This window comes from Fusarium oxysporum, chromosome VI, assembly GCF_013085055.1.
Source record: "Fusarium oxysporum Fo47 chromosome VI, complete sequence".
Lineage (NCBI taxonomy): Eukaryota > Fungi > Ascomycota > Sordariomycetes > Hypocreales > Nectriaceae > Fusarium > Fusarium oxysporum.
Window position 1 is genome coordinate 60709 of NC_072845.1, and position 14115 is coordinate 74823.

The following is a 14115-nucleotide window of genomic DNA, read 5'->3' on the forward strand; positions in this document are numbered from 1 at the left end:
ATGATGAGTTGAGAGGGAGAACTACTACGCCTTCAACCTTACGAGCAGACCCCTATATCGATTTAAAACCACCTGGCCAGTGTTTTATCTTTGAATACCAACATAAGGCGAACAAGAGGAGCCAGCTCGCATTGGGCGATACACTAGAGAAATTAGGGAGAGAAGACAGCCTATAGAGCTGCTCGGCTGCCTCAACATTCATGGTCAATTGATTGGCAGCCAGCATTTCCCCTCGACAGAGCAAAAATCCATAAAAAATTGCTGCACATCAATGTAGCGCCGACCAAGTCGCGACCGACCTGCATGCAACCAAGCCCTGATCATGTATCAGACAACCAGAGGCAACAAGAACAGGTTCCTGACGTGTTCATGCGGCAAATCAAAGCGCGTAATACCTTTATACCAATATGGCAATGTTAGACGTTAGTTAATCTCAGCGTATGGGCTTTATGCATATAACTCACTGAAGTATTTCATTTGGTCGCTTTGTCTGGCTGCCTTATTTCACTAATGGGTGCCAAAGGGAGGCATAGCTCAGCTCAAAGGACTCGGCTGCGTTAGCCTTTCTCCATGGCATGACCAGCTGCCCGGCCATTATGAGCCACCCCTGAAAGAATTGGGCTGGCTGGTTCAGTTCCTCGATAATTGCTGTAGGTCAACGTAACGTGGACGAGCTCGCAACCAACCTGCATGCCACTAAGCCAAGATCTTCTTGGATGAGACGGCAGGGGAATAACTATGTAGGAGCGAGTTTTCTCACCTTGTTCAGTTGTGTTGAGTAACCTGGCCCCTGCAGCAGACGAGTTTTCTGCTTGAATTGGTGACTGTTAAAGAGTATAAGAATGCACTTTCCCTCTTATATAAAGCCAAGATATCAGACCAACACTTACTTTCAGAAATATCGAGGTTTTTTCTAGAGACGCACTTGACTTGATTACCTTGGTTAGTAGTAATTTGTTTCTTTATCACTCTATCATATATTGGCTTATGTCTCCAGAGTGAGAAGACTTATATTATAAGAGTCTTAAATGCCATTCACAACTTGGATTTCCTTTAATATTCTAACGGGTCTCATTGAATAGAATCTTCATCCATGGCCAAAGTCGTCCTTCCTACAATGTCCAGCAATGAGGAGGGGGGCAATAGCCCTACGCACTCGAGCGGCTCAAGACAATCTGACAGCACTCCTCGCAATGACCAACCCGTACCTGCCGATCCAGTCAACGGTGACGACACCAGCTCAACTGAAAACTCAGATGGCAACTTCAATACCAAGGATTTTGCCCCTATTGACGTAACACACAACCATAAAGAAGATCATTGATGAGTATACTTGTCGTTTAGGAACAATAGTTTATAGCCAACAGCAGTAATTTTGCACGGATGCTTCTGGGTCAGGGTGGACGTTGGAATTCAGGCAATGAGTCTCTAATTATAAGGGCCTAAATTTGCCATCAAGATAGATAATGGAATTTGGGTTATTGAAGCAATTGTTTAATTCGAAAGCGTCATAATTCTTGTTATTGATGCATTGTTTTGTCTAGTTGTGATTTTGTACTTGAGCTGTTAAAACAATCCTTCTGGCCTCATTATGTAATTACCGGGTTGTAAGACGTCTCGTGACCAAGAATATCCACATGACAAACCCTTCGGCGAATCAGGTGGTCCTTGAGCGAAAAGAAACATCTCCTCTCCACCGCTTATCGTAACACTTGAGACCAGCAGTCAATGAATGATTCACAGCCATTTTTTTGGTGGTAGTTATATATATAAAGCGCAACATCGCCACTTTTCGAGATCATTATACATCAGAACTGTTATCCAACGTCAAAGTAGAAATGAGCAATCCTATACTCCTTCCAGCTACGGAATCGATGCAAGAGCTATGTCGACAAAAACAGGAAAGAGAGCTCCAGAACGTCCGTGGTCCGCTGCGTGAATATAAAGCCACCATAACAGATACCAAGATTCTCTCTAGATTCGAGAACGAACAAGTAAGAATGAACCATGTGAATTGAACTGCTCTGCTAAGTACACTCAGGCGCCCAATATTCGACGGCAAGCACTACATGAAGGCAAAAGTGTCAGTAACGCCCGAAATTACGGACCTCGTGAACTTGACAAAGGCACGATTGCGTCACCTGAGCGTACTATCACCGTCTTTATACCACTAGCGACACAAACTGCAAGTACGCAAAGATTTTCCAAAGTCCTGTACCAGCCTGATAAGGATAAAGCCGAGGTTAGGCAACTCCTACCTTGGGACGTCGGAAACCATATTCAGACCCCCGGAAACAGTCGAATCGTTGTAGAGGAAGGGCCAGTATGCTTTGACATGGTTCAATATGATTGGGAGCCTGCTAAGAGCCAAGAGAGCAAGGATGAGTAGTGGAACCGAGCCGAAACGATCTGGTGTTGAAATCAAGGATGGAAATTGCCTGAGAATATTTCTTGATTACTATTGTGCATTTAACTCGCCCTGATAGTCATTGAATTCCATTGCTTCGAGTGCTCCGAGTGGTTCGAACATGGCTGTATCGAAGTTGAATGAACTCGCATCGATATGAAGCCAGTTGGGAAGGCTTGATTCAACGATTGGCTGGGTACTCAATGCTTGACCCAGGGTCTCATGTATTCCGAAAGATACGCTGGAGAGCTGTGTAATGTTGCCACGACATTCATCAAGATTCTCCACTATATCAGCGCATGGACGGTTGAGATAACCTTCGTTCAATTGATGTGTGCTCTGACGACCAGTGGGGGAATAGAGTTGGACAGGCCCCATATCAGCTTCGATGTTTCTGACTGGAATTGTTGTCTCTGTTGATGGTTGTGTTTCATACCCACCCGCGGTAGTCTCCAAAGAAGGCGTAGCAATGAGTGAGGAATCGCTCCCAGGCATGACTAAAGCCCCTAATTGGGAGCCTGCGTCCTCAGGAGAGCCCGACACAGGAATGTTTGCATCAGTAGATGCGCCTTGGGCTTCGTGGCCACCGTCACTTCCGACATCGGTGGTGCTTTCCGTGGCGTACGGCAATCCTCCACTGTCATTGTGCATTGGGTCTTGATCGAAATGGTACCGGATCACTCCGAGGTTCGATGGGGATTCCATGGGTAGTCCATAGCATCGGCGCCATCGTTTTGCTGGCCTTTCATTCTCACGGACCTCGAGCCTGTGTCTTAGTTGTGTTTGGTCGCCAAACAGTCGCTTAATATGAAGCTCCTCAAGGTACTTTGAAATGCTGCTTGCAGCATCTCTGTATAGTTTGGAGTTTGTAACACAATCTTCGCAACTCCTGGGAAGGTCCAATTCCTTTACATCAAAGCAAGAAGCTATTCTTTTAGCTTCTTCAGTGTGCTGAGATTGTAGGAGTAACTCGATGTTATTGTAGGATTCCTTGTTGACATTCGGCTCGGCGTTCGTATGGAGATGGGCTTTTGACTCAGCTGATAGCGCTGTAAGCCTTCGAGTAAAATTCAGTCTCTGTCCTTTAGTTGAATGATGCACTACTTACTTAGTCTGTGACTTGAGCTTCGAGAACAAGACCTCTATACCCTTGTGTGCTTTGAGCAAGAATAATGTCCTCCCTTCCCTGAGCCATCGATTAAATTTCGCCCCCGACGCTGAACCTAGACGATTCTTAAACTCTTGGGGTGGCAAAGGCCGCCAGATCTCTTTTGATACCCACAGCTGCACTAAAGCAAATCGCCGAGCAATCTTGGTTATTTGTGATGATTTCTCGAGGGCCTGGATGTAGTCGAACACGGCGAGATCGTCGATGGAAATTGCCCCAGAGCTGAGAAAAGGCTTTGGTGATTGGGCCCAAGACTTCAGATCGGCGATAAGGAAGGGTTGTTCATCATCTTGAGGGGAACATCTAGTTCCCGTCGAAGATGCTTCCTTACGAGATTTCTCTTTTCTGGAAGACTGACTCCATGAAATCTCAGCTACCGCTGCCGACGTTTGCTTTAAAGGCTGGAGGGCTCTTGTGGGTGAATCATGCTCGACTTGCTGTTTGTTTGGGCTATCGAGAGAACTATCTTGCACAATCGTTGCTGTGGTTGTATCTGGGAAACGGGAATGGTCGGGCGATATCTGTTCATATGGTGCTTTGCGGAATTCCGCTTGCACTTCGGCTCCAAGTCGATGAAGTTTGTTCCTGACAGCTTCGGGAACGTCCTGTGCGATGATCTTGCAGGCGTCCGAGATCTTGTCGTATGAGCGAACGGCGGCTGCGAGAGAAAGGTGAGACTTACAATCCGTTCCAATCTATTATCAATATTGAACTGATGAGATTGGGCTTTAGCAACAGAAATGAAAAAGAATCCTAGAATACGGAGCTGATCGTGAAGAGGCTTGTCAGTATCCATGGCTTCGCGGTTTGGAAAAGAGTAAGGAACAGATTGGGTTTGAATGCCATGAGTCTGTAGGAGCCCCCAAAAAGGAAGTGACCCATAAAAAGGGATCACGGCGATCCTTTTCTATGGGTCACTTCCTTTTTGGGGGCAGGCAGGACCCCACGTCTGCAGGCGAGATCATATCTCATCCTTGCTCATGTCCCGCCTCATCTTCTACAAGGATCTATTTGTGTAGTCATGCATGCAGACAGCAGTGGGCGTCCAATGAAATGTGTTTTATGCATATTAAGTTTTCGACATAGGCGGCTTGGAAATGAGCCTTGCTTACCATGGATTAGAAATACCTGGCAAGCTGGGGGGTGAGCCCATCCTGGACGATACTTGAATCCATAGCGTGAGGGAGTGGATGGCCTCAAAATACAAATACGCTCATGAAGTCGAAGAAAACTGTACTGCTGCACCACCGCCTGGTTGCCTTCTTCACATTTCCCCTTGCACAAGGTACCCCTACTTAAGCAACCTCATTATCACAGTTGATACTTCTCTCTACAGCCCGGATCTTTGGTTCTCAGTACAAGTCAAACTCTGCCTTATGCCCAATTTTCTCTGTATATGCAAGTCAGCTGTGCATTCAATCTTTCGCTTTATTTAGAGCATTGCGAACCATGGCAAAACAGCCCAAGTTGAGCATTAACGTTGTTAGAGAGATTAGAGTCACTGTATGTCGATTGTTGGACTACTTCTCGCTGTATGCTGATCCCGCCAGATTGAGCAAGGAAAAGCTCAGCATTTCGTACATTACCAGACAGTCGAAGTGGCGGCAACCACCAAGACTCCGTCCCCTGTGACCGGAAAAGGTTCAATGCTCAAGGTGTTGCGCGACATCTTCGTCGCCATCCGAGCCTGGTTTTTGAAATTAAGGGGCTTGGCCAGGTTTAAACTAGTGTTTGATGAGGAGAAGCAGGGCTTGCTTGAAGGCGGATAGGATTGAGGTGTTGTAATTCTATTGTAACTAATATGTACATACCTCTTGGTTCGGTGCTGGGGATTGTACAGCGCTTCGATGTAGACGCAAACAGATCCATGAAACATGAATGTCGGTGTGATTCCATGACCCCATGTATACATGGCAGTTTACGATTGCATCAATTTTAAGCCTCATCGAAGACATTGAAAACCTCAGATGCCTCTTTACCGTGCTTCCATTTTCCTGTTGACCACCACTACCGTGACCATCAAGTTGAGAATGAAACAGGCAAAGCCGCCGAGAGAAATGACCCCACGGGAGAGAAGGAAACAGAGGGCAAGAGAAAGGACCCTAAAATTTGCCCAAGAATTCTTTTCTGACTGGCTGGTCGAGCCCCATCCAACAGCAGCCTTCGTCATCAAGGAAGCTGTCTCAGTGCTGTGGCCTGAACTCCGCCTCGATTCACTCCCGATCCATCCGCCACTTCTCGAATCTAAGAAGTCATTTTTCAGAATCTTGAGAAAGGTCAGAGCTAGCAAGCTGAACCACCTTGTGGATCTCTTCACCACGATGATGCTGTCGAGAGGCACTCCCTTGCATGGTCCGGCCGGCTCGCCAACGGTTCTGCTGAGACCAGTTAGTCAGGGTCAGGTAGAAGTATCATACACGATGCCGGAATCGGAACTGCCCGCTCTAATTGCAATACAAGCGGCCGACGCTACTAGCGTGTTCAGCCCGTCTGAACCGTGTGGCTTTCCTGGACGATCGGTATGTCGCGCTGTTGTTCGACTAAGAGTACCTGATAATTTAATTTCTTTTACAATTCTCGGCCATGAGAAGCATAAATGCACCTTTCAATGGCATCTTCTGTACTACCCCATTTCGAACGTCTCTTCAACAACTGACTTTCTTGATCACTTTCTTTTTGGGCCTCTTCCTGGACATTCTTCTGTCTCACCTCGCCGCGATGCTCCTACCGGCTCAGCCTTCGATCTTGTCAGTTGCCCACGGCATCAGTCGCAAACGATCCCATTCAGACGCGCTGGGACGCGAAGACACGGGCACCCATTACGACCGTGGGACACTTCATTCGACCGAACAAATTCGGAATGATATATGCGGAATTCTCGATATTAGAGCCAAGAAGAACAAGCCTGAGAGGATACTCGATGATGCGATTGCAGATGACAACACCATCCACGGCGATATCGCAACAAATCCCACGACAGCCGACAGCACCAGAGACAGCAGTATAACAGACAATGATCCCGTCGATGAAGGCCTCATAGATGATGGTATTGGAGACGACGAGAGCATATGTTCCTTGGAGACGATCCAATCCGGAGACATCAAACTCGAGACCCTATGGAAACGGAAATATCCGATCAATGAATGGTAAGGGAGGCGTTTTACCCTGAGCGACCTTTGCTGAGTCGATCATTCAGGCAGCCACATGATGACCAGAGGGTTTTGGTTTGGGACCTATGGTTAGTGCGCATCCTCATTAAATTTCCCATGTTGACTCGGTATGGCAGTCACGACATTTATTCAAGATTATTCAAGATTTGCAAAACATCGATTCCTTCTACCTATCGGGTCAGTCTCTCTTCTACTACTTTCGCTGGTTACCTAGCTAATAGAAGCTACAAGCGCGTGCTTGATATTGGAACAGCAAGTGGTATTGTATGACCCTCTTCGTGATCTGAGAAGTATGCCAACATGGTCATTTAGGTCGTTGGGCTCTGTATGTTCTCTTGATCCGATTCAAATGGTATTGTAACTAACTCAATCCAAGAGATTTTGCAGACGAGCATCCTGGGGTTGAAGTTACGAGTATTGATCTGACGCCCTTAGCGCCTAATTACGTCCCGCCTAATCTGTGTTTGTGAGGCTACATATATGTCTCACGCCCAATCAACGCTAACATTCGTGCAGTCAAGTTGTGAAGAGCCTCGATCTTCAAACCTTTAAAAAGTCTTCACAAGATTTTGTACATCTCCGCGAACTCAAAGGGAGGATCAACAACTGGGTCGAATTTGCAAGAGAGATCTTTGATGTCTTGAAACCTGGAGGCGTTGCAGAGTTCCATGAACGGACCATTGAGTTCAAAGCAAAGGCGGAGCTTCCGGAGGATAGTTTTATGAAGGAATGGGGAGACCTGTTTCGAAAGGCAGGTGCAGAGCGAGGGGCGCGATTCGACGTTATCGAATCTGGAATACTGCTTAGTTCGCTACGAGCTGCTGGTTTCAGTGACATCAAGGAATATACCTACGATGTAAGTTTCTAGCGTGCAGAGAACCTTAACGACAACTAAGTATGGGTTATTGCAGGTACCGATTGAACATTGGCAGAAGCAGGGGGAGATAGGACGGCTAGCTTGGTTGGAATGTGTTTGTGACATCGAAGGGTCCATCTTTCGTCCAGCCGTTAAGAACTCGGGCTGGAGAGAGGATAGATGTCACATGTTCGCTGCAGGTTTGCGCGATGAGTTGAAGAAGACAACTGTCAAGCCTTACACGACACGCGTCGCCGTCGTTTGCAAGAAGCCATAGACTTAATGCCTTGATTGAATCACTCAAGTATTATAAAATATGTTTTTATTTTTCATCAGTATTGCATTTTACTATTCATAACCACTGCAAGTTCTTAGCGATACAGTACACCCGTAATGTTATTCAATTACCTATTGTGTATCTGCCCTGCACAATGTGGTTTCAAAGTGACGCTGACGTGGCGGATGAGGTACGTCGGGGACCTGGTACCTTCCATTGTTGAGTCAGATGTCTGCTGACCAAGGTACTGCTGGAAGGTCTAAATGAGCCTTTGGCTACAGAAGAGACAATGCACATTAAAATTTCTAGCCTGCTGGAATCAAGCAACCGACCTCACGTCTATAAATAGGACCCTCCTCATCACATCGAGCACTCTGCTACATGTTTCATTGAGCAGACAATCCTCGCGCCCTCCCTAGGTCCTAGGTCAACAGTAAGATGCCAAGCTCTAAGTTGAAATGCCATGTGTGTCACTATGTAAGTACTTATAAACCGTTATTGAGTATAAGCTGAGATAGCAGTCTTGGGAAAGATACACAGAACTTGAGTCAGTTTTTTCTTAATGCTTATTTAGTTTGGCCTAACGTTAATGGTTTAAAACTAGTCATCATTGGTGCTTCCCTACCACTAACCAGCAGCTCTCTTCCTCATCGAACCCAGATCCCCTAGCTAATGTGCAAGAAATTTACTCACTGATGGCGGGAACTGGCACATATCTATATAGCCCTCAGGTGAATGTGTCTAACCAGAACTTTCAGACTCCCGCTGTTGGGGTAAACCTCCCTGAGAACAAATACAAATCACCGTATCCGTATATTCGATACGACAACCACCAGACCCGAAGCAATATACCTTTGAATACGCCAACATCGAATTTTTCTATGGGAAGAGAAGTTGATACTTTTCCAAATCAGCATTATTCCCAACTACAGACACCGCATGATCTGAAAACAAATGCAGGACTCTGTGTTGGTACGGAATTCACGAATTCTATATCTCGGCCAGCCCATCCCTTGCCCGATGGAGATCAAGAAAAGAAGGTAGAGGAAGATATTTTTCGAAGGGACAAAGTGCAGCAGTTTATGGAACTCAGTGTCAGATGGGACCAGTTTATGGATAGTATCCCTGAGGAGCAAAGGAGCGTTCTCTTTCGAGATGTAAAGAAATACTTCACCGCCTAAGCCAGGATTCTGGATATATCATAGTACAGCCGAATGAATGCCAAGGATGGGGTCAGTGTTAGAGTGGTGAATTGGAGGTTGAGATACGTTTGAGGGACACAGTCACCGGAGGGCTGGTGGCTGCAGGTGATAACTCATCAAATTATGCCTGTATTTTTAAGCGGTGTGATCTGTACTACATAAACAATGCAAGCCACTGCATGTATATCACTATGGATTGATCTACCGACAGCAAAGCGTCAGGGTGATTTCAAGTGATTGTTGTCGGAAAGAGGCTCTGCTCGTGAGTATTTGAGGGGACTCAGTATCGTGCACGTCATCTCATTTCAGCAACAATTACATGACAAACCAACCTTGGAGGTTTTGCTACATTGCATGATGCCGTCCACCACAGACCCAGCCAAAGTTTCCTGCAAAAGGCCGCAAAGCATCACCTATATGGTACAACAATACGCTACGGTTACGTATCTACCAGCGGGTTAGTTGAGGGCTGCACTGTAACGTATGCGGATGCTGACGTCTTCATGCTAGGTCAAAATACCAACAAGTCACCCCTCCAGGAACTGCCATGGCCTTCCAAGCTTACTCCAAAAGACGACCTACCCGAGATGGAAGCGTGTAGAGAAATACTTGAGAAAGGATTGGCTTATATGAGTGCAGTTAAGAATTCTAGACAGGTGGTCCAGACTTGAATGTTGTTCACTGCGCATGCACCCTGGACTACAATGAGTATTATTTCTGACATACTGTGTTACTGTCCTTGCTCAATCGACCTGCATGATATTGGTATGACGTTTCATCATAACAGTATTATCCTTTGTCTCCTTTTGCTATAAGTAGAAGTTCATTTCCGACCTAACACCCACTAGTCTTCAGTTGCCACTTAGTAGATCATCCGAACGAACTTGTACTCTACCGTAGGTAAGTCATTCTATGATTGACATCACGTGCTATGCTCATGCAGAGGAGATACAATAGCCCTTTTGAAGAATACTCTGCCATGCTTGAGAATCAGCGCCAACTTGCTACAGAGCTAGTTACCTGGCTGGGCGATTTATCGCCTGGACACGTACAGGATATCGGAGGGGGTAACATGACACAATGCATAGAGAAGGAGCTGAACGAGTCTATACGCCTTGGAAAATATCTCAGCAAAGCGGTCTGCTATATCGACTCACCTTGGCCAGGGGGCGACACATCTCCCCAATCTCTTGGGGAGAGAAAGATCCTGAGAGAACAGGCCTCCGAGCTTGCTCAACAACTTTACCCATTGGTTGAACTCACCATATTCGACCTTGGCTCTGGGTACACTATTGGCTTTTGTTTCTACCAAATAGACAAGTGCTAACTAAAGAAGGAATTCTGAAAAGTTGCTGCCGATATTTAATGAGCTCGAGAAAGCAGAGAAGGTTTGTCGTTATTTCGCGGTCGACGTCAACAGAGCTTCACTTGAGAGCCATGTCCAGGGCTTAAGCAAGCGATATAATTATATATATTGCTTCGGACTCCACGGAAGTTTCGAAGACGCAAGGAGATTGGCGATAGATATGCCAGGGGAGAAAGTCGGTATCTCATGCTCCTCCACATTGACTAACTTTGAACCCGAAAAGGTGCTCCAAATCCTCGAAGACTGGAGCCAGGTTGTCGATCGGCTCATTCTTGGCCAGCATGAGCCAGTGGGGGAAAAAGAGTTGGAAAGTTCTTATCACACACCTGAATTCACTGAATTCATGAGAGGTGGGTGGGATAAGGCGAACGAGCTTTTAGGGTGGAAAGAATTTGATGATACAAGATGGTCACTTGAGTGCAAGACAACTACTTTGCCTCAGTGTCACAAGTTTCATTGTACCCCTTTAGCACAACCCAGAACTGAATTTTTCTGGTTTGCATGCTACAAGTACACAGTGCCGGAATTTCAGCGCATAATCCAAAGTTCCGGATGGAGAGTCTCAAAATGCTATCGAGATGAGAAGACCAAAATGTGTGAGTTCCCTGAGCATCAATAAATGATAACTATGAGGCTGATATGCTCTAGCGATGTACAATATCATTCCAGCTCAAAAGACCGACGCTGGGTCTTTGGAGGGTACACCCCTTGCTCGACACGTTTGAGATCTGCAGCCCAAGAGAATAGGTAGTCGTGGAAGCCATGTGAATAGGATTTGAATTTAGAGTGCTTGTTAAAACAATGCAAGAGACATGGCAGTAGAAAGTAGAGCTATAGAAATGAAGCAAGCCCGGCGCTGTTCAAGATAATAACGACGTAGTGGTTTTCACAATGTCACCTCCTTGTACCGAATGCAAATTCTTCCTTCTATTTTGTAGTTATTCTATTTTGGTTGTGAGAAAATTTGATCTGAGAAATGCACGGCGGCACGCTTTGGCTGACCTTGAGTTTGACGCAACACTAAGAACAACAAGCTCACGGGAGCTTGTTAGAACCTTTCGCATATATAAATTGAGAGAGCGACCCCTTCCATCGTGGGAAGTTCCAACTCTAATTACCCCGAATTATTTTGTCTTGCGCTATTTTTTCAACGATATGGACAACCACTTAATCTATGTAGCTCGTCACAGCCACGCCAATTCCAACATCGGTCTCAGCCATCATGGAACCGATGTTTTTACACTGAGCGATGAAGCCTTTTCCAAATTTTTCCATTCTGGAAATGTCATCAAACATGAGGACTTTCTGCCAGATAACCTCACGCAACATGGAAAAGGAGAACTGCAGCGTTACGTGGATGAACATCCAAAGTTCTTAAATTCTTTGGATCTCATACTTTGTTCCCCGTTGACCAAATCCATTCTGACCGCAAAGGGATTGGCGCAGACAAACAAGGCTCGAATTGTATGCTTCTTTGGCCTTGCTGAAAATACCAAATAGATACAGGATATCCCTCCAATAACGTTTGTGAAAGACGGCAAGCGATATGCTTCTACTGTTAGCCTTGCGGGAGGCTCAGCTGAAGGGACTTTATTAGGTGAAGAGGTTGTTGATCTGACTGTGGAAACATCAGAGGACCAGTGGGAGAGCTGGAATGGCCTGCAGAAGCGATTGTCCACCATCGAAACATACAAGCCCCTTGACGAGATCGAGGAGCAGGACAGGAGGCTTCGAATTCAAATTCGCGACTTGATCCAATCAATCGCCAAATCCAAAGAGCGAAGTGTTAAAGTCCTCATTGTTACCCATGGCGGCAAGATCAACACGCTTACTGGGCATTACAGAACCCAATTAAAGTCGAACAACGGGGAATGGGAATTAAAAAGTTCATCCTGCTTTGCCAACCTCGGGACAGCAGTATATAAGTTTAGTTCTGTCACAGACGAAAAGGCCGAGTTGGTAGAGGTACATGAAAGCGAGTATCATGCACAGCTCCTAGGGTCAGACTACCAGCGGCCAAGGGGGTTCACTTACATCGATAGTAGTGGAAAAGCTGCTGATGAGAGACAACTCTACGAGATGTCCCTCAAGAAGACGCACGAGGAGGTGATAGCAAGGAAGAGTGCGCAAATTTATTTGGCTCTGGTAAGATGAAACGGAACTACGTGATAATAGTTCATAGCTCAGTACTACTGGGGCGGGAGGGGACAACTCTATCAGGCTTTAAGTATAAGTTCTTCATTATGAAACCACACTATTCCTTCCTTTCACCATACTAAGTCTAGGCAAATAGGGGCTGCCTCTCATTCTCGCATGCATTTCAAGTGATCTGCTGGACAAACTGGGGTGTAAAGTCGGGTGCTCCCAACACAGAAACGGGATTCTCTGCCTCGAGTGTGCCATCCAACCGCCTTTCAAGAGCCACGAGACCAAAACCTCCCGCTTGGTTGGCGATGAGCAGGTATCGATCCCCATGGCTGAAGCTCATCATCCGCGGGGAAATCCCATATGTAGAAGCAGAGCCTACAAACTGGAGTGAAAGGAAGGTAGAATTTAAGTGATTAATCTGGAAATGGGAAACGGAGTCCGTAGAGTTCCCTGTTTGTCGATTAGAAACGTACAAATGCCTATTATCTGCCGCTAACACGATTGCCCCAGCAGCAGCACTGGATGAGTTGGCGGGTGGTAATCCAGGACCAAATGTCGAAGTACTTTGGATCTCTGTGAAATCAAGGTAGTTCTCACGGTATGATACCGTATAGACAAGAACCTTGTTACTGATCTCGCAGACAAGAATATAATGGGTCGCTCTGAATGCTCCTTGGGGATAGAAAACGCCATGTCGAGGGCCGCAACCCTGGGGCGAGATGTGAATGATATTCACTATCTGAAAGGCATCATAATTGGAGTCAAGAACCACCATAGAGTCTGTACCAAGATCGTTAATAACGAAGAAGCGGCCAGTTGGATCAAGGTTTGCCTGGTGGGGGTGAGGGCTTGCTTGTCGTTCTTTATCAGGACCTGGCTGCCCTGGTGAGGGAACGGTTTTGATAAGTCCCAGGCCGCCATTTGTAGTGTTCCAGATATCAATGGTACCATTACCATATGCACAGCCGACAAGTCGGGTATTATCAGTATTAAACTGTAAATGGACGACGCCGGCGCTACCTTCTTTTGAACTTTTTGCTGTAATCTCATCACTTACGAAGTTGATTTCAAAGAGTGTAAGAGCATTTGACGACTCGTCGACAGCATAAAGCAAGTTTGGATAGCTAAAAGTCATCCACGAAGGTATGCCAGTAACTTCCTTGTCAATCGAGAATGGGAAACCTTGCACCCTGTTGGCAACAGATATGTGCTTGGGAAACCCAACAAGTATATGAGCCGGTGTGGTTAGGCCAGTGGTGAGATCATCAGGCTGTTTCTTTGCAAAGGCCAGCTTTGCAAAGAAAACAGCAACACTTAAAGCAAGTAGCAGCATAAGGTCGAAAACTGTAGAGAGATCTTCTGCAGTGGAGCTTATTCATTGATAAAGAATTCTGAGGATTTTACCTCATTTAAGATCAGAAAGATGACGTGAATTGAGTGCTGTAGATTCTTCTGAAAAGCGGCATTGAAATGAGACCCCTGATGCATCCAGGGTAAACAGTTTTGGCTCTGCGAGGGGGG

General features: G+C 46.1%; 9 protein-coding genes across 9 annotated transcripts; 7 read left to right on the forward strand and 2 right to left on the reverse strand.

The window, feature by feature from the left end:
- Nucleotides 1-1117: 1117 nt before the first annotated feature.
- On the forward strand, nt 1118-1324 carry FOBCDRAFT_138386 (uncharacterized protein; the record flags this gene model as incomplete). Its single annotated transcript, XM_054704855.2, has 1 exon — nt 1118-1324. The coding sequence occupies one exon, from the start codon at nt 1118-1120 to the stop codon at nt 1322-1324; it is 207 nt and encodes a 68-aa protein (XP_054560830.2).
- Nucleotides 1325-1838: 514 nt separating this feature from the next.
- On the forward strand, nt 1839-2389 carry FOBCDRAFT_137532 (uncharacterized protein; the record flags this gene model as incomplete). The annotated part of the gene is made up of 2 exons (XM_054704856.1): nt 1839-1994; nt 2042-2389. The coding sequence occupies 2 exons, from the start codon at nt 1839-1841 to the stop codon at nt 2387-2389; spliced, it is 504 nt and encodes a 167-aa protein (XP_054560831.1).
- Nucleotides 2390-2458: 69 nt separating this feature from the next.
- Nucleotides 2459-4690, reverse strand: FOBCDRAFT_202441 (uncharacterized protein; the record flags this gene model as incomplete). The annotated part of the gene is made up of 3 exons (XM_059609034.1): nt 2459-3464; nt 3516-4252; nt 4688-4690. 3 exons carry the CDS (start codon nt 4688-4690, stop codon nt 2459-2461), a joined length of 1746 nt encoding a protein of 581 aa, XP_059465036.1.
- A 334-nt stretch (nt 4691-5024) lies between these two features.
- On the forward strand, nt 5025-5344 carry FOBCDRAFT_240542 (uncharacterized protein; the record flags this gene model as incomplete). Its single annotated transcript, XM_054704858.1, has 2 exons — nt 5025-5078; nt 5126-5344. 2 exons carry the CDS (start codon nt 5025-5027, stop codon nt 5342-5344), a joined length of 273 nt encoding a protein of 90 aa, XP_054560833.1.
- A 949-nt stretch (nt 5345-6293) lies between these two features.
- Nucleotides 6294-7878, forward strand: FOBCDRAFT_137422 (uncharacterized protein; the record flags this gene model as incomplete). The annotated part of the gene is made up of 4 exons (XM_059607975.1): nt 6294-6645; nt 7124-7211; nt 7262-7601; nt 7657-7878. The coding sequence occupies 4 exons, from the start codon at nt 6294-6296 to the stop codon at nt 7876-7878; spliced, it is 1002 nt and encodes a 333-aa protein (XP_059465037.1).
- A 307-nt stretch (nt 7879-8185) lies between these two features.
- FOBCDRAFT_224845 (uncharacterized protein) lies at nt 8186-9297 on the forward strand. Its single transcript, XM_059609669.1, has 3 exons — nt 8186-8355; nt 8411-8425; nt 8483-9297. The coding sequence occupies exons 1-3, from the start codon at nt 8342-8344 to the stop codon at nt 9057-9059; spliced, it is 606 nt and encodes a 201-aa protein (XP_059467285.1). The 5' UTR covers nt 8186-8341; the 3' UTR covers nt 9060-9297.
- A 190-nt stretch (nt 9298-9487) lies between these two features.
- Nucleotides 9488-11171, forward strand: FOBCDRAFT_137505 (uncharacterized protein; the record flags this gene model as incomplete). The annotated part of the gene is made up of 6 exons (XM_059607978.1): nt 9488-9677; nt 9929-9980; nt 10026-10364; nt 10417-10468; nt 10670-11042; nt 11095-11171. Coding segments are annotated over 6 exons (1083 nt in total), but the record flags the coding sequence as incomplete, so codon positions are not given.
- Nucleotides 11172-11601: 430 nt separating this feature from the next.
- FOBCDRAFT_184118 (uncharacterized protein) lies at nt 11602-12687 on the forward strand (the record flags this gene model as incomplete). The annotated part of the gene is made up of 2 exons (XM_059608589.1): nt 11602-11910; nt 11953-12687. The coding sequence occupies 2 exons, from the start codon at nt 11602-11604 to the stop codon at nt 12598-12600; spliced, it is 957 nt and encodes a 318-aa protein (XP_059467287.1). The 3' UTR covers nt 12601-12687.
- A 79-nt stretch (nt 12688-12766) lies between these two features.
- FOBCDRAFT_136982 (Lactonase, 7-bladed beta-propeller-domain-containing protein) lies at nt 12767-13927 on the reverse strand (the record flags this gene model as incomplete). Its single annotated transcript, XM_059607968.1, has 2 exons — nt 12767-13588; nt 13652-13927. The coding sequence occupies 2 exons, from the start codon at nt 13925-13927 to the stop codon at nt 12767-12769; spliced, it is 1098 nt and encodes a 365-aa protein (XP_059467288.1).
- Between the last annotated feature and the right edge of the window lie 188 nt (nt 13928-14115).